Raw genomic sequence first — 26,707 nt, forward strand, 5'->3', positions numbered from 1 at the left:
TTGGACTTAGTGGTGCCTCAATGGCCCCCTTCTTTGATGATGATGAATCCAAGGAACTTGAAGGGTATATCCTCTGAAGCCCACATACCCTCTTTAGACCATGCTTGGGATACCTTCCTAAACATCTCCAAGCTCAGTCTATACAGACTTCTTCCTAAGTTCACCCTTCCCGGAGTGGACCTGTTAGTGTGTACAGCCCTGGGCCCAAAGGTAGTCAAGGGTAGCCAAGGGCAGCTTTCAGGGAGAGATGTGGTGTGGATTTTCAGACTGAGTGTCCACGTGCAGGCATATGAAAGCCCTTACACTGCAGGACTGCGTGGGAAGTGACAGGAGGCCTCCATTTGCACTTTTTCTCTGGAGCCCTGCAAATATCAGCAGCTATAATATTATTACCCAAACATGAACCAGGTCTGCAAAACATGTAGTTCCAACGTTGAAAACCTGTGTTTAACTGGCTGTATTTTCTAGAATCAGTGTATGCCTAGCTGCCCAGCGTATGGAGTCTAGGCGGTTGAAGCAGATGGGTAAGATTTGTTGCTTAGTAAGGAAGTTTGCACCGGGGTGGAAAACTGTCATGAGTCTAAGTCTGTTCTCGTCCTTTGCATACATAACACCCATGAGCACTAATAGGAAATACAGATGATATGTTTATGCAAAAAGAGGAGGCAAGCCCCTCTAGTTGTCAATGCCAGTAGGTAAATACTTAAACAGGCAATGCAGCAAGTGCACCTGGGAATGCAAAAATAGAAGCTGAAAACAAGCCTGTTGGAGCTACACAGACACACAAATTCATGGCTGCTGGCCCTTCCCCAGAAGCATCCTGGAAGGGTGGTTTTGTGGAGAGGACACAAGGTAAATTCTCTTCCTTGGAAAGCTAAGGGAGTCCCCTCAGGAATAATCTTCCAACTCAGCTGCTGTGCTTTAGCCACATGTGTTTGTGTTTAGTCGCTCAGTTGTATCTGACTCTTTGCAACTCCACAGACTGCCAGGGCCTGCCAGGTTCCTCTTTCCATGGGATTCTCCAGGCAAGAATACTGGCATGGGTTGCCATTCCCTTCTCCAGGGGATCTTCCCAACCCAGGAATCAAACCCAGGTCCCCTGCATTGTAGATGAGTTCTTAACCGTTTGAGCTACCAGGGAAGCCCTCTTTAGCCACACATCACAGTTCAACACTGGGCCAGGGATATGGTAGAAGTAATAAAGTGCTTACGAAGGGCTGTGAGCAAGTAGTAGACAGCTGAGAGGCATTGTTCTCTTCCAGCAGCAATATTTCTTCCAGAACTGGCCAAGTAGGTCCATTCCACCCCTGGGGACTGGGAGTCAGTCTCCAGACTGAATACCCCCCCATCTTAGCATTCCTTCCAATGCCATCCCATGGTCTCACACTTGGCAAGTCCAAGTCTAAAAGCCACATTATCACCCTCAAACTTGCATCCTTCCCTGTGTGTCGGTTCACTGGCAGTATTACCCACTTCCACCCCTGTCACTCAAGCCTAAATATTTTTCAACCCCTCCCACCTTCTCCCAAGCCTGGGCCACCACCACCTTTGTTCAGGACAATTTAGAGCCTCCTAAGGGGATGGCAACCCACTCCAGTACTCTTGCCTGGAGAATCCCATGGACGGAGGAGCCTGGTAGGCTGCAGTCCACGGGGTCGCTAGGAGTCGGACACGACTGAGCGACTTCACTTTCACTTTCACTTTTCACTTTCATGCATTGGAGAAGGAAATAGCCACCCACTCCAGTGTTCTTGCCTGGAGAATCCCAGGGACAGGGACGGGGGAGCCTGGTAGGCTGCCGTCTATGGGGTCGCACAGAGTCGGACACGACTGAAGTGATGCGGCAGCGGCAGCGGCAGCGGCAGCAAGCGGATCCTGACTTCAGTCTTCCTCACCTCCATCATCTCTTTTGAATAATCGCTGCATCACTCACCTGCCAGAAATATCATTCCGCAAAGTGAATACAATAATGCCCTTCCCCTTGAGCTGTTCCTCACTTGCTCCTGATGTGAAAAAGACTGCTTTTCCACCTCCATCCAAAACACCTGCATCTCCTGAGCCAGCCGGGGGCTTGATTGCTTGTTGCCATCGGACCCTTTGCACAAGCTGTCCCTTCAACCTAACACAGGCTCTCAAACCTCTCCTCCATTGCTCTTTGTTCTACTGTCAGTTGTTTATTTTACAAATATTTACTGCTTTGCCAGTGGTGGTGGCTTAGTTGCAAGTCTTGTCTGACTCTTGCAACTTCATAGACTGTAGCTCAGACTTTGTTCTAAATGCTAAGGTTTTGCATGCAATAACCCCCCTAGCCACATGGGACTTACATTTTAGGGCTGTCAACTGAAAGAAAAATACACAACCTAAAAGTGAGTTAAGTTTTATCCAGGGACCTTACACAGAACGATAACCCAGGAAACAACCTAGCCCTTAAGGGAGGATATATATGAGATTTTTTTGCAGCGGATGGATGGGTGGGAAATCGATCCATCAAATTGAACGTCAAAAGATAACAGATCATACACAAAACCCCAGCCATTTCAAGTTAATGACTTAAATGCTCTTCTCTGTGTAGGAAGATGCAAGAATCTGGTTGGGTCGCTAAATCGCGACCAACTCTTTGCGACCCCATGAACTGCAGTACCTCAGACTTCCCCGTCTTTCAGTATCTTCTGGAGTTTGCTCAAACTCATGTCCATTGAGTCAGAGATGCCATCCAACCATCTCATCCTCTGTTATTCCCTTCTTCTCTTGCCCTCAATCTATCTCAGCATCAGGGTCTTTTCCAATGAATCAGTACTCTGTAACAGGTGGCCAAAGTATTGGAACTTCAGCTTCAGCATCAGTCCTTCCAATGAATGCATTTAAATTATTCCTCAGATGTGCATCTTCACTATCTAAGGATCAGTACATTCCAAACACAGAACGTTTCCTGTTTTCCCCTCAGGCACACTGAGACCAGAGACTGCAGTGGCTACAGACTTGATTCCTGCAGAACAGGAATTGCACGCAACATTTATTTTTCGTTTACAGGGGCAACTGGCATCTCCTCTGGCACAAGCAGTAGGACGCCTTTCTCTCCCTTCCAGGCACTTCCATGCAACAAGCCATTACTTGATTCATTGCCTCTCTCACTGACTCTTTCCCCAGTAGTATACAAGAAGGCCTTAACTGGTCAAGACATCGTGGTGACTATGCCCAAGCCACACTTTCCCTGCTCGTTCTAAGGTCCCGAATTAGCGTTCGGAGATTGTGCCCCCCACCACGACTTTGAGTGGGAACGTCCCAGGAGGCCACAGCTCCCCCCTTCCCCAGTTGTCTTAATGGTACGCTCCAAGCACGAGCTCCCGGGTACCGGAAATAAGCCGCGGGGGGCGGGGCCCGTTGCTCAGGGTAACGGAAGGACGGAAACTGAAAGTTGAGCGGGTTTTTTGGAATTCGGTGGCTTCGTTGAGGTGGAAGTGACCAGCTAGAGGAACTTTGCGCGTTGCAGGGGACTCAGCTCCCGGGAGGTAACGGGTCCGGGAGGACAGGACGGCGCCCCTTCCGAATGGCGTTCTGGCGTTTTCCTTGGCCCGAAAGAGTCTGTGCCCTGGGGTCTCCCGTTGCGGCCTTTAGCTTTTCCCGCTCCTCGGGCGGCCTACACCCTTGGCCCTCTGGTTAAATTCTTCCTCTCCTTCAGCGTTCAGCTCCTACGTCTGAGACATTTCTCTAAACCCATTTCGCCTTTGTAGCTCGGTCACAGCGACCATCCCCAGCTGCCTTGTTTTGTAGTTTCTCTGTGTTCGCTTCTCGCTCTCCGAGAAGCCCGGGTGCTAAACCCGCGGCGTCTCCCTTCCGCGGTGCCTCACTAACCTCAGGGCCTCTTGACAAGGAGTCTGCTATCCGCACTGGGACTTAACAGCCACCTATCTATGTGCTACTCAATTCTGGTTTTAGGACTAAGTCAGCAATGTACCTGCTGAGATAGAAGGAGTCCAGCATCTTCCCTTTAGGGCTGGACGTCTCTTATGGTTGGTATGTCTTTTCTGAATCCTCTACTACCACTCAGCCCCTAATAGAGGGGCTAATCGTAGGTAAGAGTCCCCAGTAGTAGGTAAAAGCATTGGTTTTGGGGTCTGGAGTTGGACAGACTTAGGTTTCAATTCTACTTCTGCAACTTACTAGCCTTCTAACCTTGGGGGACGTTCCTTAATTTCTCTGAATCCCAAAAGATCTTCATCTGAATTGGGAGTAATAGCACCAACCTCAGAGGACTGGTGTGAGGATCAATGTCATTTTTCCCACAAATATTTATTGGGCACCTATTATGAGCTAGGTACTGTGCCAAGTCTTGGAGATTGAGTGATAAACAAAACCAGAGATGGCCCCCAGCCCTCCTGGAGTTTGTGATGGAGTGGGAGATGTAGTTCTTAATCTAGTAATAAGTGTAATGTTAAAAGTGTGGTGATGGTGAGAGATTACAGTTGCTTTGAAAGAATGTAATAGGGGAGTGTTTAGACTGAGCTTGTAAAAGAGTGTAGGATTGAGCTGAGACCTGAAGGATTTTTAGGAATTAACAATAAAAAGATTGATGGGCAGGGGATGAAACAAGGGGTATTTATTTTTATATAAATTCCAGACAGAAAATCATGTGGAATTGTCTGTGGCAGAAGGAACTTGGGGGTTTGAAGGACTGAGCAGATCATTGTAGCTGGAATATAGAGTGATGAAAGGGAATTAACATGGACCAGACCTTTATATCCTGATGTCAGGATTTTGGACTAATAATGGAAAGCCACCGAATAGTTTTTAAGATGAGGATGAATCACAAATCTGGTTTGTGTTTCAAAGACATTTTAGCTGTTGGGTGGGGAATGAGTTAGGAAGCTGTGTAGTAGTTCAGGTGAGAGATGATGGTGACTTTGGAATAATGTGGCAGCAGTGGATCTCAGAAGTAGACTTGAGAGATGTTTGGGGACATAGGACTTGGTAGTGGATGTGAAGGATGAAGGTGAAGTGGTTAAGAATGTTGCCCAGGTTTCTTGTTTCAGCAGCTGGGTGGATGATGGTATAATTTAGGGAGATTGAAAACAGCAGGAAATATAGGAGGTTTTCTTTCCACCAGTCTGCATTGCCCTCTTCTCGTAATACTCCCATAGCTACTCACTACTCACTAAATCCTGTCTGCCTAATGTGCTTCCATTTCACCCTTTCCTTTGTACTCCCCGGAGTCAGCCCCCAACACCAGCCTTTGTCACTACCACTAAAATAGCTCCCAGTAGCCTCTTAGCCTCTGCTCTTCTTCCTTATTCTCTCCTTGCTTTAATCTGCGCATTGATGCCATATTTAGTTTCCTCAAACACTGTTTCAGTCTTGTCAGATTCTCTTTTACTCCAGAACTTTTTGTCACTATTACTTACAGAATAAGGTCTAACTTCCTTAATTCGACATTTAAGATCTTGCACAGTTTAGCCCCACCCTTTTACTAGCCTTCCTTCTCACTGCTCCATTAGTTGAACTCTCTACCTCAGGATACGTACTCATTTTTCCCGAGTAAGTTTTTCGGAGTCTCTTATGAATGCCTTTGTTGACAGTACTTTCCTTCCCAGTAATGTACACCATGTGGTTCTGGTGACTATCTAAATTTAATCTTTAAATTCCAGTTCAAGGTTTCCTTTGCTGGGAAGCCTGCTTGATGTTTGAGCACACATTTATTTCTTAGCCTTGTTAACTTCTCATTTATTTTTATACCATTTAATTGGTATAAATGCATTTACAGTGCTATTGCTTTATTCATTTATTGTGTATGTGTAGATAATTGTATATATTTGCAGTACTGGTAAATGACAGCTTTGTTCTAGGTAGCATAATGGGTAGATACCAAAAAAGAAAATGTGAACAACTGAATTATGAGATGACTTGATTAGACTACAGCTTTCTAATAAGGAAATTCCAGGGGATTCTCTAGATTCTTTGGTTTGGCTAAGAATCACCTACTCCTACAGTTGGTAGTCCTTAGCCTGTTGAGTACCCGTTGTGTACATAACATATTTGAAATACTCAGTTAACAAGTAGAGAAGGGAAAAAATCAAAATTTTGTTTACTTTTGGTAGTTTTATCCAGCTCTTGATATTTTTCCTTTTCAGTTCCTTGCTGTGTGCAACAATGGACCAGAAAATTTTATCTCTAGCAGCAGAAAAAACAGCAGATGGCCTACAGGAATTTCTTCAAACCGTGAAAGAAGATGATGTGAGTATTGGGAAGCAAGTTCTGCCAAAAGCAGATGCCAGGCATGATGACAGATGCAAGGGACGTGTTAGAATTAATTCTGCCACTTCATCTGTCCCCCACTCTCCTTAGGAGACAAGGGTTTATTTGATAACAACTCATAGATGTAAAGAAATGGGGGAGAGGAAGAGATATGGACTACTTAAGGGCATTTGTGTACATTTATACAACTGTAATTTCTTGGGAACATACAGTTTAATGAAATCAGCCCAATTTGAAATGGAATGCTTAAACAGATCAGTTTTCCTAAAAGAAAAAAAGTTAGCAGTTATACTTCAACAAAAATACCAGGCCCAGATAGTTTTGCAGGAGGCTTCTACCAGACCTTTAGAGATCAGAGGTAAGAGCTAGATAGTCCCAGTGCTACACAAATTGTTTTAGAGCATATATATTACATAATGTATGTACATACATAAGGGAAGCTTCCAAGTGCTTTTTATAAAATATAACATTGATGCCCTGAACCTGATAAAGACAGCTTGAAGGGGCTTCCATTGGTGAAATGTGAACATCAAAATAATCAAGTTCAGTTATGAATTATAAACCACTGAAATAATAAATCTGTGAGTCCATATTGATAATAAAAATAAATAAATGGTGAGAAAGGTTCTTGCTTACCATAAAGTTAGAAAATCGTCATTTGGCAACAGTCATGATCAAGATTAGATCAGGCAGAAGCTGCAGTGGATGCTAAATCCAGGGAGAAGTTTTTTGAACTTTTTATTTTGAACTGATTTTAGACTTACAGAAAAGTTGTAAAAATAGTAGACTTTCCATATAGTTCTCTCCCCAGTGTTAACATCTTACATAATAATTTCAGTAAAATTTTGTGAACCAGGAAGTTAATATTTGTACAACACCTTTAGTGAGGCTAAAGACTATTTGAACCCTACCTGGTAGTTTTTTCACTGATACCCGTTTTTTTTTTTTTTTTTTTTTAATGTTCCAGAATCCCACTCAGGATCCTACACTGCACTTAATTGTCATTTTCCCCTGATTTTCTGCAATCTGCAACTGCTCCTCAGTCTTTCTCTGTCTTTTGAGAACACTGAAGAGTTTTGATCCATTATTTTGCTGAATGTCTGATGTGTCTCATGGTTGGACTCAGGACATGCATCCTTAGCAAAAAGACCACAGAAAGGGCTCCATGCCTTTTCACTGTGTGTCGTATCATCGGGCTTGTGATGTGTCGTACCTGGTGATGCTGACTTTGAGAACCTGATATCAGAGGTTGCTGCTGGGCTTTTTCATTATACAAGAGAAGGAACACGATACTTGCATGGTCTTAAAGTTTCTTCCACAAACTGCATACTGGTTGCAAAGGGAGGGGAAAAAATAATTATAAAGTGGGAAAATCAGGCAACACATTTGACTGGGTGATCAGACTGATACTGCCAGTGAAGGACAGATGGTATCACATGCCTCCAGGTGTGATACTCCAAGAAGGACACAATATGACTTGTATTCTGGCCAAGAATACATAAACTCAGTCTACTCATGAGGAAGCATCAGACAACAGAAAATAAGAAATGTCCTGTCTTATAAAAATCTATTTTGACGGTGCCATTAACTTGGTAGTTCCAGTCTGTCCACTAAACGAAAAAATTTTAAGCCTTCCAACATAGCAAGGATACTTAATCTTACTTGGGGCTTTTCTGGTGGCTCAGATGGTAAAGAATCTGCCTGCAGTGCAGGAGACCTGGGTTCCATCTCTGGGTGGGGAAGATGCCCTGGAGATGGGAATGGCTAATCCACTCTAGTATTCTTGCCTAAGGGAATCCCTTGGACAGAAGAGCCTGGTGGGCTATAGTCCATGGGGTCGCAGAGTTGGCCATGACTGAGTGACTAACATACACTTGGTTTACTTGTGCATTTTAAAATGCAGTGAAAAGGTGACTGAATAAGGTCAAAAACGAAGACCACAGATCATTTAACTAGAGGGAGGAGGAGTGGAAGAGAGCTAACATTTGTTTAGAACCTACTGTGCACTAGCCCTGTGCAGGGTCCTCTCTACCTGTCATCTAATGTAATCCTTCTAACAGTGCTTTGAGGTAGGGAATAGACACACATAACAGAGGTTAAATAACCTGAGGTTGTAAAGCTAATATATGGCAAAGCGAGGATTCATATCTGGGTCTTCTGATTCTGGGGCCAGTTTTTTTCCCCATATGCCACATTGCCTTCTCTTAAAACTGAATTTTTCAAGAAGAGTCAGGGTTTCTCAGCCTTGGCACTGTGTATATTTTAGAGTGGCTAATTCTTTATTGAGGGAGGTTGTCCTGTGCATTGTAGGATGTTTAATAGCATCCCTGGCCTACACCCATTAGGTGACAGCACCCTTCCAGTTATAACAACTAAAAATGTCTCCAGACATTGCCCTGCATACCCTGCCTAGGGTGGGGGTGAGGGGGTTGCCCCTGGTTGGGAACCTCTCTCTAATAAGGGTTACGTCAAGGGCTATGGGAGGTTCCAGGCGGAGCAGTCAGTTACTTCCTTATTAAGTATTTAAGAAGGGAGAGATGAAATCCAGTCAGAAAGACCAGGCACATGTAGAAGAGATCAAATTCAGTGTTTTATTGGTTTTGGCCTCTATGATAGTCCTTTGTCTGGATGTTATTAACCTCATCTTCTTAGGTTTTGCTGGCTGCAGCTGGTTAATCGCGAATGTTTGTGCTTTTTTTATCTTTACATTTTCTCCCTGGATGATCTTACATGTTCCCATTGACCTCTTTCCTCTCTGAGCTCTACTTTGGCATATCCAGTTATCAACTTGACATCTCCACTTGGATATCTTAGAATAGTAGTTCTGAGCCCCGCATCAGATCTGCTAAATCAGAAACTGCCAGTGGAGGTCTCTGTTTTAACAAGCCCTCTGGAAGATTTAGATGCTTGCTTAATCCCAAATTTTCACCATGTCAGTAAATGGTGTCACCATCTACCCAGTTAGTTGCTTAACCCAGAAATTTGAGTTCTTGATTTCTCTTTTTCCTTTATCACCACAGCCATTTCACTTCTAAACCACGAGGAAATCTGTCTTTGTCTTGGTCCATTCAGGCTGCTATAACAAAATACAGTAGACTGGGTGACTTATAACAACAATTATTTCTCATAGTTCTGGAGACCAAAAGTCCTGGATGATGGTTCTAGTATGGTCAAGTGAGTGCCTTCTTCTGGATTTCAGTTTTCACATTGTACCTTCATATGGTAGAAGGAGCCTGGGAGCTCTGTGGGATCTCTCATAAGAGCCCTAATCCCATTTGTGGGAGTTTCGTCCTTCTGCCTATTCACCTGGCAAAGTCTCCACCTCCAAATACCATTACAATGGGTCTGAAGAGTCCAACACGTGAATTTTGGGGGACATAAACATTCAGACCACAGTAAAGTCCTCCTGATCAAGCTCTCAAATATATCTTCAGTGTACCGATTTTCAAATTAAGATGGAGTTACATCCCAATAAACCCATTTTAAGTTGAAAATATTATACATTGAAAAATATGGTAAATCGGAAATGCATTTAATACACCTACCAAACATTGTAGCCTAACCTTACCTTAAATGTGCCAAGATTAGTCTTCAGTTGGGTAAAATCATCCAACAGCCTGTTTTTTAATAAAGTCATGAATATCTCATGTAACTTATTGAATACTGTTCTGAGAGTGAAATACTGAATAGTTGCATGGGTGCAGAATCATTGTAAATGTATTGGTTGTTTATCCTTGTGATCCCAAAGCTGATCACTAGCCCAGGAAAGGATAAAAATTTGATATATAGTATCTACTGAATGTGTATTACTTTCGCACCGCTGTAAAGTTGAAAAATCATAAGGTAATCCATTGTTTTAAGTTGGGGACCACCTGTACTTCATCTTACAAAGTACAACAAACTGCAGTAGCTACTTGTTTTTACAGTTCTGAGGACTAGAAGCCCGGGATCACAGTGTTGGCATTGTTGGTTCCTGCTAGGGCTGTGCTTATCCGTTTCATGCCTCTCGCCTTGCTTCTGGTTGATTGCTGACAATCTTTGACATTCCTGGCCTCATGTCACCCACCCGTGGTCTGTGCCTTCATCTTCACATAGCATTCTTGCTGTGTACGTGTTTCTGTCCCAAGTTTCCCATTCTTCTAAGGACATTAGTCATACTGGATTAGGGCCTACCCATATGACCTCACCTTCACTAATTACACCTGCAATAACCCTGTTTCCAAATAAAATCACATTCTGAGGTGCTGGGGATTAGAACTTAAACATCAGTTTTGGAGGGGAACACAATTCAACTCATGACTTCTCTGATGACGTCAATGTAGGCCATTATCTCTCTTGATCACTGTAGCAGTCTCCTAGCATATTTCTATTTCACTCTTAAACCCTTCCACAGTGTATTTTCTGCCACAGGAGGAAGACTGATTTTTTTTTTTTTTTTTAACATCTATCATGTCCCCCTCCTCTTTTCTCTTTAGTTACTTCTATTGCATTTCGACAAAAATCTGAACTTCCTACCATGGCCTACAAGATTCTTATCATCTGGTTCTCTCGAAATTCATCTTGTGCCAATCTTCCTTACTACTTTTCATCCAAATTGGTCTTCTAAATATTTTTTCAGGCCATCCAACTTGCCAAACTCCTTGCTCCTTCAGGACCTTTGCGTGTAACAATGCCTTCATCTGAAGTGTCTTCCTTTTCCCCCTTTGCATTACCAGCTTTTTCTCATCCTCCAGTTCTCTGTATGGAAATGTCCTCCACCTCACCTCCACCTCAGAGAACCTTTCTCCCTGAGTACTCTAGCGGAAGTTGCCTCCCTTTCCTCAATTACTGTCTGTTTCAGGCTTTTCAACCATTTCTTTTTCTGATTTTTTGTCCTGTTACCCTTTTTCCTTCTGTCCTACTGTAAACTGAGTCAGACTATGTCTGTCTTGTTCATGTCTTGTCTAGCATTGTATACCTAATGCTGAGGAAGAAGAACATATTCAAAGAGTATTTGTTGAATGAATGTATATCCCCAAGAACATAGCTCAATACCTAGTGCTGATTAAATACTTAATAAATGTTTGTAGAATGAACGTATGAATAAATTTCGTCTTGACAGCCCAGTATCATCTTACAATCCACCCTGCTATAATGTGAATGCATATGTGAATTTTTGATGCCTGGAACTTCTGAAAGATATGATTCTGACAGATGAATGTTTTTCATATTGTGAGTTTAGGTCATTCAAACAGGGAAATTGTTGCCAGACTTGTACCTTTTCCGTCCTTTCTTTGTAGCTGACTGACCTCCTTCAGAATCAGGCAGTGAGAGGAAAAGCTGCTGGAGCACTACTGAAAGCCGTCTTCAAAGGTAATAATAATGCCACTTCTCTCTCTGGGTTCACTGGTACGTTGGTCTACTTTTGGCTCCTATTGCTACTTTTCGTATTGCTTGAAGCCCCACTGAAGCTTTTCTGTTTGGGGGATTTTACAGAATCAATAGCACTATCTTGTGGACTTAAATAATTTTTCTAAGGCAGGTAGAAGTGGCTATCTGAGATTGTATTGCTAGTTTTTGAACCTGTAAAGGGTGTACTTCATAAAATACGGTTTGGTTTAGTTGTGCTTTTAAGCTTGTGGAGAATGGCAATGTTTAATACTTAATCTGTGTTTAACAGGAGGCCAGGGAGCTCTGAGTTAACAAAATGGAATATCGTAGTTGACTTGTTTAGAGATGCTTAATTCCCAGTGGGGAATATTTGTTTCTGTATCTTGTACAAGGGCCAGTTTTATATTGGTGCAGATTGTAACTCACAATCATTTTATAAATTGTAGTAGAATAAAATTCTATAAGCACAAATTAAAAGTGGCTTTAGACTCTTAGCAGGTTATTTTAACTTGTTTTATTTTTCTTACCCCCTCAAGTAATTGGGTCTTGCCTTGCAAGGGTTCAAAAACACATATTTAAAATTTGGAAGCTTTTTAAATGACTGTTTTGTAGAAATATCAGAGACCAGGAAGTAACGGAGAATCAGGAGCTGCTGCCTGTGTATACTAAGTGAAAGTTATAAGAGTAAAACTGGAAACAGATTATCATGGCTCCCACTTCTGTAACTAACCTTATTTTTACCTTATTTAAAATCATAGATTTGGAAATCTGAGTTTCAAAGTAGCATGAATTATCAAATATTTATGGAAACTGCCTCATAACTATTTTAATCCTGTTAAATCAGTGCTGTGAAGGACCAATAGTTAGCTAATGATGATGTTTTACAAAATTGAGATATAATCCATAAATTCACCCTTTTAAAGTATACATTATTTTATTGAGATGTAATTGACATCATAAAATTCACCCACTTAAAATCAATTCAGTGGCTTTTAATGTATTCACCAAGATGCACACCTGTCACAATTTTTGAGTATTTTTATTATCCCTGAAAGAAACCTTACATTCCTTAGCTGTCACCTCCTAAATTCCTGATCCACTCCAGCCCTAAGAAACCACTTATCTGCTTTCTGTCTATAGACTTGCCTATTCTGGGTATTTCATAAAAGTGGAATCATACTATATGTGTCCTTTGTGACTGGCTTCTTTTACTTCCTGTAAGGTTACTAAGATTCATCCATGTTGTAACCTGTATCAGTATTTCATTTCTTTTTATTTGTTGAATAATATTCCATTATCAGAATAGATCATACTTTTCCATTCATGAATAGGTGGACATTTAGGTTATCTACACTTTTTAGCAATTATGAATACTGCTACAAATTTTTGTGTAAACACATTTTCATTTCTGTTTGGTGAATATTTAAGAGTAGAATTGCTGGGTCATATTGGACACAGTGAAGCGACTCAGCAGCAGCAGCAGCAGCGTGGTGACTCTGTGTTTAAGTGTCTGAGGACTGATGAGCTGTTTTCCAAAGCTGCTACATCATGTTCCCATCAGTACTGAATAAGGATTCCCATTTCCCACATCCTCTGTCAACACTTGTTATTGTCTTTTTCATTCTAGCCACTCTGGTGAGTGTGAAGGGGTATCTTAATTGTGGGTTTGATTTGCATTTTGCTGATGGCTAATGATATTGAATATCTATTCTTGTGCTTACTGACCATTTGTATGTCTTTGGAGAAATGTGTGTTCAAATTATTTGACCTTTTAAAAATTGGGTTGTCTTTTTATTACGGAGTTGTAATATTTAAATATTCTAGATACAAGTCCCTTATTAGATGTATGAATCACAAAGTTTTTCTTCCATTTTAGGTTCTTTCCATTTTTTTAATGATATCTTTTGATGCACCAAGTTTTAAATTTTGATGTCTACTTAATTTTTTGTAGCTTGTGCTTTTGGTTTTTATCTAAAAGATCATTGCTTAATTCAAAGTTACAAAGATTTATACCTTTTCAAGATTTCTTAAAAAGATTTCTTGTCTTTTCAAGATTATAATCTTAGCTTTTACCTTTATAACTTTAATCCATTTTTGAGTTAATTTTTGTATATGATGTGAGGTAGGAGTCCAGCTTCATTTTTCCCCATTTTTTTCCTTCTTTTTAAAAAATATTTGTTTATTTATCTGGCTGTGGAATGTCTTCGTTGCAGCATGTGGGATCTAGTTCCATAACCAGGGATTGAACCTAGGCCGCCTGCATTGGGAGCACAGAGTCTTAGCCACTGGACCACCAGGGAAATCTCTCTTCCCATTTTCAGTAGTACCTTTATTGAGAATCAATTGCCCATAAATGCAAGGGTTTATTTTTGGACTCAGTTGTATTCTCTTGATCTATGTATGTCTCCTTGTGTCAGCACCACACTGTCTTAATTAGAATAGCTTTGTGGTAAGCTTTAAAATTGCGAGGTGTAAGTCCTCCACTGTTTTCTTTTTTAGAATTAGTTTGGATATTCTGGGTCCCATGAGTTCTCATACGAATTTTAAGATTAGCTTGTCAATTTCTGCAAAAATGGAAACTGGGTTTTTGGTAGGGATTATGTTGAATCTATCTATGAAAAGTATTGCTATCTTTATATGTCTTCCATTAATAAATATGGTATATCTTTCCATTTACTTAGGTTCTTTTTCATTTCTTTCAACAAGATTTTGTACTTTTCAGAGTGCAGGTGTTGCACTACTTTTATTAAATTTTTTCTGAGGTATTCTTTGAGTGATATTGTAAATGAGATTCTTTTCTTAGTCTTCTCACTGTTCAGTGCTAGTGTACAGAAACACAGTAGATGAGTATATTGATCTCATATCTTGCAGCCTTTCTGTACTTGTTTATTGGTTCTAGTAGTTTTTTTGTGGATCCCTTATAGACAAAATTATGTCATTTTTAAATATATGTAACTTGACTTCTTTCTCAATCTAGATGCCTTTTATTTTTCTAATCCAATTACCTTAGTTGGAATCTCCAGTACAATATTGAATAGAAATGCTGAGAGTGAACATCCTTGTTTTTTTTCCTGATTTCAGGGGGAAATCTTTCAGTTTTTTATTAGTAAGTATGTTGTTAGCTGTGGGTTTTTCATGGATGCCCTTTATCATGTTAAGTTTTCCTTTTATTCCTAGTTTGTTGAGTGTTTTTTTTTTTTTAAATCATGAAACAGTACTGAAATTTTCCAGTGCTTTCTCTGTATCTGCTGAGGTGATCATGTGATTTTTATCCTTTATTCTATTTATGTGGTATATGAAATTGATTTTCATACATTGAACCAGTATTGTGTTACTGAGTTAAATCCAGTTTGGTTAGAGAGTACAGTCTTTGTTTTATGTTGCTGAATTTAGTTTGCTAATATTTTGTTGAGGATTTTTGTGTCTGTAGTCACTAGGAATATCGTTCATAGTTTTCTTAGAATGTCTGTCTGGTTTTGGTATAAAGGTAATACTGACCTCATAGACTCAGTTTGGAAATGTTACCTTCTCTTCTGTTTTTTTGGAAGAGTTGCTGTTAATTCTTTAAATGTTCAGTAAATTCACCAGTAAAGCCATTTGGTTCTGGACTTTTCTTTGTAGAAGAGGTTTTATTGCTAATTTAGTCTCTATTTATAAGTCTGTTTTGGTTTTCTATTACCTTAGTCAATTTTGATAACTTTGTGTCTTTATAGCAATTTGTTCATTTCATATGTTGTTTATTCTATTACTTTATTTTATTTTATTTCTGCAAGATTAGTAGTAATGCCATTCTCATTCCTGATTTTATTAATTTGATTCTTCTCCCTTTTTTTCATGGTCAGTCTAAAGATTTTCAATTTTGTTTATTTTTTCAAAGAAAAAGATGTGGTTTCCTTGATTTTTATTATTCTTCTATTCTTTCTTTCATTTATGTCTGCTTTTATTTTTATATTCTTTTCACTTGGTTTGAGTTTAGTTTCATCTCTTTATAATTCCTTATGGTAGAAGTTTGGGTTATTGATTTGAGATCTTTTTTAATGTAGGTATTTACAACTATAGGTTTCGTTTTAAGCTCTACTTTAGCTGTAGCCAATAACTTTTGGAATGCGTTTTTTTTCCCATTCATCTCAAGGTATTTTTCTCTATTTTCTTGCTGACTTCACCCAGTGATGATGTTTTGAAGTAAAGTATGTTACTTAATTTGGGTTACTGGATCCCAGAAAAGCTTTAAGAAATATTAGAAGGTGTTCCTTCTTCTGCACTGTAAAATTATTTTAAAAATTAATGGCATGGATGGAAGTGTACAGAAAAGGTGGTATTTCAGTTTTCTGTCTAAATTAAAAGACTTTTTCAAAGCTCCTAAATATTGCTGTTTTAAGTACCATAGTAAGTATTTTGATAATTCTGTTTCTATATTCAACTGCAAAGCTGTTTGTTATTCCTGTTTGCCCTTCAACCTTGTAAGACTTCTTCCTTTTTTCTTTCTTTGTTTCTGTACTACCTGTTTAAAACGATAAGGTTTACCCTGTTCTGAGGAAGCTGGAGCTCTTAAGAGACTTAAGATATACAGTTGTTGTATCCAGTTGTTGGAATCAGGGAATTTACAGAAAGAAGTAGCATCTGAAATCATAGGATTGCTAATGCTGGAGGTGAGATGGAAAACAAAAACTTTTTTGGTTTTGGTTGGATTTGGAGTGGGGTTGGTAATTTATTGAGGGAGGGAAAATGTAAATGTCCCAAACCCACCATAGTTCGTACTTATAAGTAAGAACTACCGTTTTAAAACAACATAGCCGATGAAGGAGCCATAAACCACCTAGATGTTTATGTTACATTTCCGGTATCTTGGACATGTGTCTCTTTCGAGAGCTGGAATATCTAAGAACATCAGGGAACTGATAGAAGATCCTGACCTTTTGAAATCCTTTACCAGAGCTGAATGATTCCCTGAATCACTTTTAGAACCAGTTTTGGGCTTCAATGCCAGTTCTGTCAACTCAGCAAAAGACTTGATTTTTGGAAAGAGGTATCAAACATCTAAATATTGCTGAATGTTTTTTTAATCCCATGAACTTTAAGGTTCACCGTTTTCCAGGACAGTTATTGGTTGAATTAGCCAATGAGTTTGTTAGTGCTATCAATGAAGGCAAGCTAACAAATGGAAAATCTTTGGAGCTGTTTCCCATCATTCTCACTGCCCTTGGTACCAAAAAGGAAAATCTGACTTTTGGAAAAGGTAATTTTTCTTCTGGTTTTAGTGGCTTTTTCTCTCTTCACTTAATTGGGTTTATTCTTCAGTGTATTTTGCATTTCTAGGTGAACTAAGTGGGGAAGAATGTAAGAAGCAGTTGATTAACACCCTCTGTTCTGGCAGGTAAGTCCTTAATAATATGAAGAACTTTTCTCAGGACTACAAGTCACCAAAAAAAGGAATACCATTATTTTGAGAATTTATATCACTGAAGTTTTAGTCCTTTTTTTCGTTTATGATTTGCTGCTATAAAACCATTTAGTCTGTGATCAGTTTTTGTGAGAGGTTATTTGCTGTATTCTTTGTTCTAACATTATACACATAGTCTCTACTTACTTAACTGTCCATCTTAACGCAGCAATTTAGCCCTATAGTATTATTTGGAGTCCCAGGGTCTTCAAAGCTAGAAAGTCACCTTGGCACTATCTTTTATTTGGCGGCAGGGGGGATATTTTTTTTGATATTTTTTTTTGAATGTATTTTTAATGATATTTTTATCATTAAACCTGGTATTTGTATCTTTAAACCTGAAATACGAGTGTCTACGCTAAGGAAAAACTGCATTGTATAAGAAAGTCTTCATACATGAACATTTCAGTACAGAAATTTGTGACTAACTTAAGGATACAATAATAGAAATGTGTAAGTTGTGTGTAAGCTATGAAAGGGCCACTCCATGCAGTTTATACCCATTAAAAATGAAATATATAAAGACATATAGCGAAGATAAAAGATCTTTGTGTATATATGTATATATATAGTAAATCCTTAATACATATTTATATATACTTTTATATATATATATAGTCTGAAATGAATAGTATACTAAGTTACATAATACTGTGATTATACTTCAGTATATTGAAAGGAACTAGATTATCCAAACCAGAGATAACTGCTTTCATGGTTCATAAGGTCTCTTACAGAAATAATTTTAAGCATGTATCAGCTCATGTATGTTTATCCATTTATTAGTTCTTAATTACACAAAAGTTTATTCATTCCACATTGTAATGTACCTTTTATTTTTCATTTAACACATATGTTCATGTCAGCATATCCTGCTTTACATCATTCTTTTTAATAGTTCCATAGTATTCTGATATTTGGCTAATCTCTTAATTGTTATTTAGTTTTTGCCAATAAATAATATTGGCTATTTGGGTTTTTGCTATTATAAAAGATGTTGCAGTTAACATTCTTTTATGTCTGGGTGACCTTTTATAAGCATGTACATGGGATATATTCCTAATAGTAAGCTGGGTGGCTCTTTGGTTATGTGCATGTTTAAAGTCGATAAGTAGTATTGCCAACTTGTCTTCCCAGAAGGATTATATCAGTGTATGTTCCACAAAATAGTATGTGAAGTGTTTGTTTACCAAAATCTCACCAGCATTGAATGTCATCAAGCTTTGATTGTGCCAGTCCGGTAGGTTAAAAGCTGTTATTTCATTGTTTTAAATGTCATTTATTTGATGTTATTTCCCAGTGGCAGCAAATCAAACTTGAAATGGCCCTAATTCTTTTCTTCCTTGCTAATTTTACAAAGTAACATGTAAATAAGTTAAAACAACATAAACTTTTCTTTTTCATTTTTAATCAGATGGGATCATCAGTATGTAATCCAGCTCACCTCGATGTTCAAGTAAGTATCATCATTCCCTTTTTTAATCCTGCTGTGAGAACTTACCTGCTAGAAATTGAAATGTAGTAAGCTCAAATACCACTGTTCCTGAGTAAGAGTATTTGATACCTCTGTTTTCTGTTACAAGATTTCCCCCCACCCTTTTTTGCTTTAATTTCTTAAAGTATAACGTTATGTTTTTTTTCCAAGATAACTTTGCTGAGGTAAGGTTACTGGTTTCCTTTAAGGTTCTCCATTAGAGAAAAATCAAAAGAGGCAATTAACAATATTCTGATATCTCCCAAATTAGTCTGTAACCTTTAGAATCTTGAATCCACAGGGCTGTCCCTCTGACTGCAGAAGAAGTGGAATTCGTGGTGGAAAAAGTGTTTAAGGTGTTCTCCAAATTGAATCTTCAAGAAATACCACCCTTGGTCTATCAGCTTCTGGTTCTCTCCTCAAAGGTATAAATAAAATATTTTTTTAAACTCTGGTATAATGACCAATTAGTACCATTCAGCTTATTCATACTCTTTATTTTATGTACTAGGACACAGAAACTTTCATTTCACGTATGACAATTTGGTCTACTAAAAATGTCATGGTTCTCAGCCAGAGTGAATGTGTATTATCTCTGGTCTCGTGTGTGTGGTAGGAAGAGGGGTGAAGAGCTCTGAAAGGGTGGATTGTAGGCCCCTTAGAGTCTGATATTAAGATGTATTTCAAACTCAATTTCAAAAAGTGTTCTTATGAAAGTGTTCTCTAAATTGTTAGTGTGAGTCTAGCTTATAATTTATTTAAATTCATACTTGAAAATTCTTCAAGCTGAAAAGTACTTTAACTTGCCCTTATTTATTTTGTTTTATTCTTTTTCAGGGAAGCCGAAAGAGGGTCTTGGGAGGAATCATAGCTTTCTTCAACAAGCTAGATCAGCAACACAATGAGGAAAAAAGTGATGATGAGTGAGTCAAAGAGTATAGAAATAAAATCATTTTTCCAAATTCATCATCTCATTATGTAACTCTTCAGTCCCTACCTTCCCCTCAGTATAGAATTTTGCTAGTCCCCTTAGTTGCTCAGTAATAAAGTTTAAAAATAGTGTAGTCTCCTCAACTCTTTTATTTTAATCTTTCCTGGAAAACAGCATTAATGACTCTGTAGTTACAGACTTCAAAGGCATTAAGTGTTTATTCTGTGCCAGAAGCTGTTGGACCTGGGACAGTGATGAACTAGTCAAAGTTCCTGCTCTCATGGAGAAATTTTAATGAGAAGAGAAAAGAAAAGAAATGGCAAGAAAAGTATTAGAGTGGAAAGGGCTATGCGTACGTTTCAAGTGGATGATGTGACGGTGACAGCGTAGCTACGTTAGGTTGGGTGGTCAGGGAGACCTCTGAGAAGGTGCTGTGTTACCGGAAGCCTGGAGGATAACAGCCGTAGTATATAGCTCAAGGAAAAGAACTTTCTCAGTGGAACAGTTAGTCCAAAGGCAGGACACAGCATGGTATGGCTGGAAAAGAGTTTCTGAAGCAAATATTTGTAGAATGCTTGCTGTGTGCCAAGTACTGTTCTTAGCACTTTAAACTTCACAGCAACTCCATTTTGTCTCTATTTTATGCATGGAGAAACCAAGGCACAGAGAGATAAGGGATTTCCTGGGGTTATATAGCCATAAATTGATGGAGCTGCGATTTGAATGCAAGCAATTTGTCTGCAACATTTGTGCTTTTAATCCTATCTCAGTCTACTAACCTGGAATAACTTTTAAGTTATTTTACTTGAGCAGTTGATGAGAAGTTGTTCTTGTATATTGAGTTAGGAAAGACTGACAGAACAAGCAGGTTTAGAGGAGAATAAGCTCAGTTTTTACCATATAAGTTTGAGATATGTATTAGTATTTTATATGAAGGTGCTGAGCAGACAGTCTGGAGTTTCAGGGAGAGGTTGGGACCAGAGATACAGATTGGAAGGAATTGAAGCCTGCAGGCTCTTTAGGGTCCCTGGGGAAGTTGTGAAAAGAGAAAAGGAACCCAAGATTGAACTTTCAGAGGCATTCTACCACTTGAAGGATGAGCCAGCACAAATAACTTGAGGCCAGTGACAGTGCCCCAGGAACTAAGAGAAGAACATGTTTCCAGAAAGAACGGGGCCAACTGTGTCATATCTACTGAGGCTTTAATTAGGATGAGACTTGATTATTGGTTTTGACAATGTAGAGGTCATTTGTAGCCCTTGCAAGGATAATCAAATAGCATTGGAAGGGAGGTTAGGGAGGGCACGGAAGCCTAATTGAGTTGGATTTAACTGGGGAGAGGTAAACAAGTGGAAATAATGACCATAGACAGTTCATTCAAGAAGTTTCATGAGAAGGAGCAGAGAAGAAGACAGTAGATTTTGTACTTTCTGCATGCCTCCAGTGATCCTGTTAGTTCAGCCTGAGTTTTTCTATTCGTTCATATGAGCAAATGCACCGTTGTCTCTTGGTCAAGCTATAGCTCAAACCTTTCTGTTGAATCTTTTAGGTACTTGGATCTTGTTACTGTACCATTGGATGAACTTCGTCACGTGGAAGGCACCATTATTCTACACATTGTGTTTGCCATCAAGTTGGATTTTGAGCTAGGCAGAGAACTCCTGAAACACTTAAAGGTAGTAACCAGACTCTTAAGGTGATCCAGGATCTCTTTATGAAACAAGGATGTTTGAACTCAAGCCTCTTCTTATGCCGTTTAATGACTGGAAACCAATACATAGAAATACTGTAGAATAACCCTGGGTCTAGAGGGTCTCTTTTTTAACTTTGAAAGTGGAAGATACATGATACCACTACATTTTTAAGCAAGTCCCTTTTTAAAACCAAACCTTAAGTGTTCTAGTGTTTTTCTGTTTGTTTTTTAAAGATGAAGACTGTTCTGTAGGAAACTCAAAATTTAGCCTTAGCTCCATTATTATATGAACTTCACTCTTGACCTGTTTCCTTATCTGCGAATTGGGGAAATTGTCTCCTCCTCATAGTAAATCATGGAGTTTTGTGGAGCTAAGTCATTTTTAAATTTTTGTGAAGTAGTAAGGTAAAAATTAGAAATGTGTTGAACTCTAAGGATTGTGCTACATTTACCTTATCTCACCTCTCTCAAGTATATTTTTTCTGAACCATTTAAAAGAAGAAATAGTGACACTTCAGTGCCTGAATATCTCCCCATGTGTCTTGTAAGATAAGGATTAATACCTTTTTATTGAATTTTTTAAGAATCCTGCCCAGTTTTCTTGTGTCTCACATTGTCAGGTTTGTCTCATTGTCTCCCCATGATTAGATTCAAGTTAAACATTTTTGGTGAGAATATGTCACAAGTGCTGTTGTGTTTTTTCTCTTGTTGGAGTCAGCAAACTCTTTCTGAAGGACCAGATAAACTATTTCAGGCTTTGCGGGTCACATGGCCTCTGTCACCGCTGCACTACTCTTGTAGCAAGAAGGCCACCGGAGACCACACATGAATGCTTGAGTGTGGCTGTGGGCCAGTGAAACTATATGGGCACTGAATTTTAATTTTATTTAATTTTCATGTGTTATGGAATACTATTACTCCTTTGACTTTTTTCCCCTCAACAATTAAAAACGTGAAAAGCAGTCTTAGCTCATGGGCTGTACAAAGATAGGTGGTGAGCTAGATTTGTCCCAGAGGCTTTATTTTGCCATCACTATTCTATTGCATCACGTCAAAAGGCTTATAGTGTCAGGCAATCTTACCGAAATCATTTTATTAAGACAAGGACCAGCAGTTTTCTTCACTTGGAAAGATAAATGTTTCCCTTTGTAATTAGAAATTAATCCATGGGGTCATAATTTGAGACATGTGAAAATCCTTTCCTTAGCAACCTTTCACACAGTGGATTTTGTTTTCCCATCTATTAATGATTCTTGTCCTAAATCAGTAATTATACTGGGAGTTGGAAATGGTAGAATTAAAATCAGAAGTTTTTATTGGTCATTCCTTCTAGTTGGTTTTCTGTGAAAAGAGCCCCACACCTCCCTCTATTTTTTTGAATATTGTTATGCAACCATGAACCTTTTAAAATTCCATGTACTCATAAACAGTACCCAGAATGATCCATATTTGGCCATTTGGATCCCTGAGATTGGCTTATGTGTCCTTCTGACATGGCCCTGTTAGTCTTGAGCACTTTCATGGCATAAGCTATCCAAAACACACCTGTACTTTCTTTATCGCATCTGATTTCTCCAAGGAGCCTCAGGTCCCTTTTGTAGGAGAAGATATTTAAAGACCAAACGTGAAAAGTAGCCTTTAAAGCTCCTTTATCTTCTCTGTGACTATTTACTCTTTTTTTATTTAGGTTTCTAGTAACTGTTCTTTTCAAAGAACCAGCTTTGTATTTGTTTACTGCTTTATTTTTGTTTGTTGGTTTTCTGTTTCATTCATCTTTGATTTATTTTTTTCTTTTGTTGTCTACCATTTCTTTTAGGGCTCAAAAACCTACTTTTTAACTTTATTGAGTTACAATTTATGTAATGTAGAATACACTCATTTTAAAGTATAATTCAGTGATTTTTCATAAGTTTACCCAGTTGTGCAACAATCATCATCATAATTCAATTGTGGAACATTTTCATCACCTTGTAAGATCCTTCATGCCTGTTTCTATAGATTTACCTTTCCCAGACATTTCATATAAATGAAATCATTTAATATATAATCTTTTGTGTATAGCTTCTTTCATTGAGGATAATTTTTCAAGGTTTTTATCCATGTTGTAGCATTTATCAGTATTTCATTCTTTTTTGTTGATGAATAGTCTTCCACTGTGTGTGTGTGTGTGTGTGTGTGTGTGTGTCCATTGATCAGCTGTCCACCAGTTGATGGGCGTTGCAGTTGTTTTTACTTTTTGGCTATTATGAATAATGCTGCTGTGAATATCCAAATGCATGTCTTTGTGTAGGGACATATGTTTTTCATTTCTCTTGATAGATACCTACCAGTAGAATTTCTGGGTTTTGTAATACATTTATGTTTATATTTTAAAGAAACTACCAAACTGTCCTCCAAAGTGGCTACAACATTTTACATAGCCACCAGCACTGTATGAGGACTCCTTTTTTTCCCACATCCTGGCCAATATTTGTTACTGTCTGTTTTTTTATACCTGTTCTAATAGCTATAAAACAGCTTATTGGCCATTCTAATATCTTTGGTATTGCAGAGTCAGACATGACTTAGCAGCTGAACAGCAACAACGATCTTTGATGAAATGTCTACTCAAATCTTTTCCCCATTTTTTGATTGCATGGCTTAGATAGTTTTAAGATTTCTTTGCATATTATGGGTACAAGTCTTTTATTGTGTATGTAATTACCAAATATTTGTTTCAGTCCTTGGCTTGTTTCTTAATGGTGTTTCTTTTGAAGCACCAGAGTTTTTATTTTTAATGAGGCCCAGTTTATCAGTTTTTTACTTATATAAATTATATTTTTGGCATTGTATCTGAGAAATCTTTAATCCAAAGTCTTGAAGATTTTCTGCTGTGTTTCCTTTTAAAAGTTTTTATAGGCTTTTTTTTTTTGGTCATACTGTGTTATGTGGAATCTTAGTTCCCCAACCAGGAACTGAACCTGCACTCCCAGAGTTGGAAATACGGAGTTAACTGCTGGACTGCCAGGGAAGTCCTGAAAGTTTTGTAGTTTTAGCTCTTAGGTTTAGGTTTCTGATTCACTTAAGGACCTGTTTTTAAGTAGGATATGTTGTATTTTTCAGATGTAAGTTATGACTTCTTTTCGGTTTATCTGTTCTAGGCAGCACAGCAAGGAGATTTCAGCAGTATTTGTCCTTTCAGCATCGCCCTCTTGCTCTCTGTAACAAGAATCCAAAGATTGGAGGAACAGGTATTTATGAGTGACTTTTGATTTCCTTCTGTAGTTGATAAGGAGTATAGTAGCCTGTTTATCCTTGCGTAAACAATTTCACTCACATCCTGCCAGCAGCAAATTCCCCTGTAAGAATGTAGGCCCACACTCTTCTCTGGGAACTGCTTAAAGATTTCTTCAGATACTTGATTTATACTTCCGTTTCCAACTATATGGCAAGCCAGGGCCTAAGATGGGAATAGCAGTGGGAACATCACACAGTCCAAGTAGCAAGAATGGCAAGTTTAGCTGGGTATTCATAGCAGTCATATTATGTTGTAGCTTTCTAAGAAATATTCCTTGACCAAGTTGAAATTAATGAGAATAGGTTATTTGCAAGAATGAAAATATAAAATCCTTTACCCTTTTTTCTCATACATGTTTCCCTGGGTGTGGGTAATACTGATTTTTAGCCGTTTTTCTATCAAGTCAGGCATGTCTTCAGCTCCTTGAAGTTCTCACTGAAAGTTATAATTTTTGCATCATGCTCATCTAGTGAAACAGTTGTAGGGATATGAGTGTGTGGCAGCAAGTAGGAACAGTTACAGGGTTAAGATTCTTTAGTATGGGCTATACATTTTTTGCTTCATTTTCCTATTTCTTTCTTTATGTTAGGTGTTTGACTTTTTAAAGTCTTCAGTTATAAAAAGCTTTAAGGATCTTCAGCTTCTCCAAGGCTCAAAATATATTCAGAATCTATTTCCTCATGGATATTGTATTTCAACCATGATCTTGGAAGTGGTAAATAATAGGTAAGTTTATGAACCATAAGGTTTGTAAGCTATTTAGTGCTAGAAAATGCAGTGTGGTACCATACTTATGGCCCATCAGAGAAAACTGTTGACTATAGCTGTTGACTTCACATATCAAGGTTTAAATCCCTTAAAATTGATCAAGCAGACTTCCCTGTATCAACAGATTCTTAAATCCCAAGGCCTGATTTCTTGGCCACCTTGTTAGCAAGAATACGAAACTGAAGTAGGTACCTTTGCCCCTTTCATGCTATTACTACTCTGTTGGTCTAAGTCTTCATTGGCTTTTTAGGTAAATAAAAAACAGTTTTGTTTACTGTAACTGTTGGAGTTTGGGGCTGATGGATGGAATTGAATTAGTAGTTTTAGACAACTGATTAGCAGTTTCAGGCAAATCTATCTTTAACCAAATAGAAAAAAAACTGGTTATCATCCTGGTTGTTATTTTCATGGTTAATGTTGTATTTCAGAATATACATCAGCTGTCATAACAGTCTTTACTGAGTCATGCTTTTTTTGTGGTTTTGGTTTGCTGAATTTAGCTCTGTTGACAATTTCTGTGCTTACCTGCAGATAATTTGAAGGTGCAAAACATTAATGTACTAGGAAAAAAATCACCTATGAACCAATACAACTTCTAGGTTATACTTACTCCTGTCTGTACCAGTCACATGTGAACTCTTTCACGTTACAGTTAAGACATTTTGTAGCAAAACGGATTGTAACTGCCTCTTCTCTCCAAAATGAGAACTTTAGTGCATAGCACAATTTCTCCACTTCCTTCTTGTTCAACATTATTACTAACAAGCAATACTTACTTAGACTTCATTATTTTACTGGTTTCTTTGTTTACATTTATCTTTTGAATCTTATACTTTGGCCCATCTGATTTCTGCTTGGTGTTTGGTATGCCCTTCCGCTATAAGGATTCATGTATTTCCTCTTGAAATGTTTTCTTCTTTTATTTTTTTTGAGTACTCTCTCCTTTTTCTCTTGGAATATCTTGCTCTGTATACTATGTCTCAATTTTTCTTTCATACTTTCTATATTTTTGTCTTTTTATGTCAAGTTCTACAAAAATTCCTGGGACTTCGCTCGTGGTCCAGTGGCTAAGACTCCATGCTCCCAATGCAGGAGCCCTGGGTTTGATTCCTAATCAGAGAACTAGATCCCGCATGCCACAACTAACACCTGACACAGCCAAAATAAAATAAAAACTCCTTAGTTCACTCTTTAGTTACTTCTTCAGTTCTGTGCATTTTATTCTTAGGCCATCTGTTGAGGTTTTCACTCTATCCATCATGTTTTTTATTTCCAAAATTTCTACGTGGTTGTTTTTTCATAACAGTTTATTTTTTTGTTTCCTGTGATAATATTCTCTTTTTTCTGAGAATATTCATTAGACTTTTAAAATCTTCTATTTGTTCCATTAATCTTTTCCTGTAGGGTTGGTTCTCTTTGTTGAGTTTGATGTTTCTCTTTCCTGGTGGTATTATTTTCTTGTATTTGGTGATTGCTTATTTCGTTATTATTGTATTTGACGTTCC

General features: G+C 38.4%; 1 protein-coding gene across 2 annotated transcripts in view; it reads left to right on the forward strand.

Annotated features, from left to right (window-relative positions):
- Nucleotides 1-6,144: 6,144 nt before the first annotated feature.
- Nucleotides 6,145-26,707, forward strand: part of FANCI (FA complementation group I) — a 60,304-nt gene continuing 39,741 nt past the window's right edge. For both annotated transcript variants that reach the window (XM_068991479.1, XM_068991480.1), the window contains exons 1-11: nt 6,145-6,228; nt 11,529-11,601; nt 16,138-16,268; nt 16,699-16,855; nt 16,936-16,993; nt 18,474-18,515; nt 18,835-18,958; nt 19,371-19,456; nt 21,014-21,140; nt 24,298-24,387; nt 25,024-25,160. In XM_068991479.1, the coding sequence (XP_068847580.1) occupies nt 6,145-6,228; nt 11,529-11,601; nt 16,138-16,268; nt 16,699-16,855; nt 16,936-16,993; nt 18,474-18,515; nt 18,835-18,958; nt 19,371-19,456; nt 21,014-21,140; nt 24,298-24,387; nt 25,024-25,160 (1,109 nt within the window). The remainder of the gene's footprint in view (nt 6,229-11,528; nt 11,602-16,137; nt 16,269-16,698; nt 16,856-16,935; nt 16,994-18,473; nt 18,516-18,834; nt 18,959-19,370; nt 19,457-21,013; nt 21,141-24,297; nt 24,388-25,023; nt 25,161-26,707) is intronic.

Source organism: Capricornis sumatraensis, chromosome 19 (genome assembly GCF_032405125.1).
Source record: "Capricornis sumatraensis isolate serow.1 chromosome 19, serow.2, whole genome shotgun sequence".
Taxonomy (NCBI): Eukaryota; Metazoa; Chordata; class Mammalia; order Artiodactyla; family Bovidae; genus Capricornis; species Capricornis sumatraensis.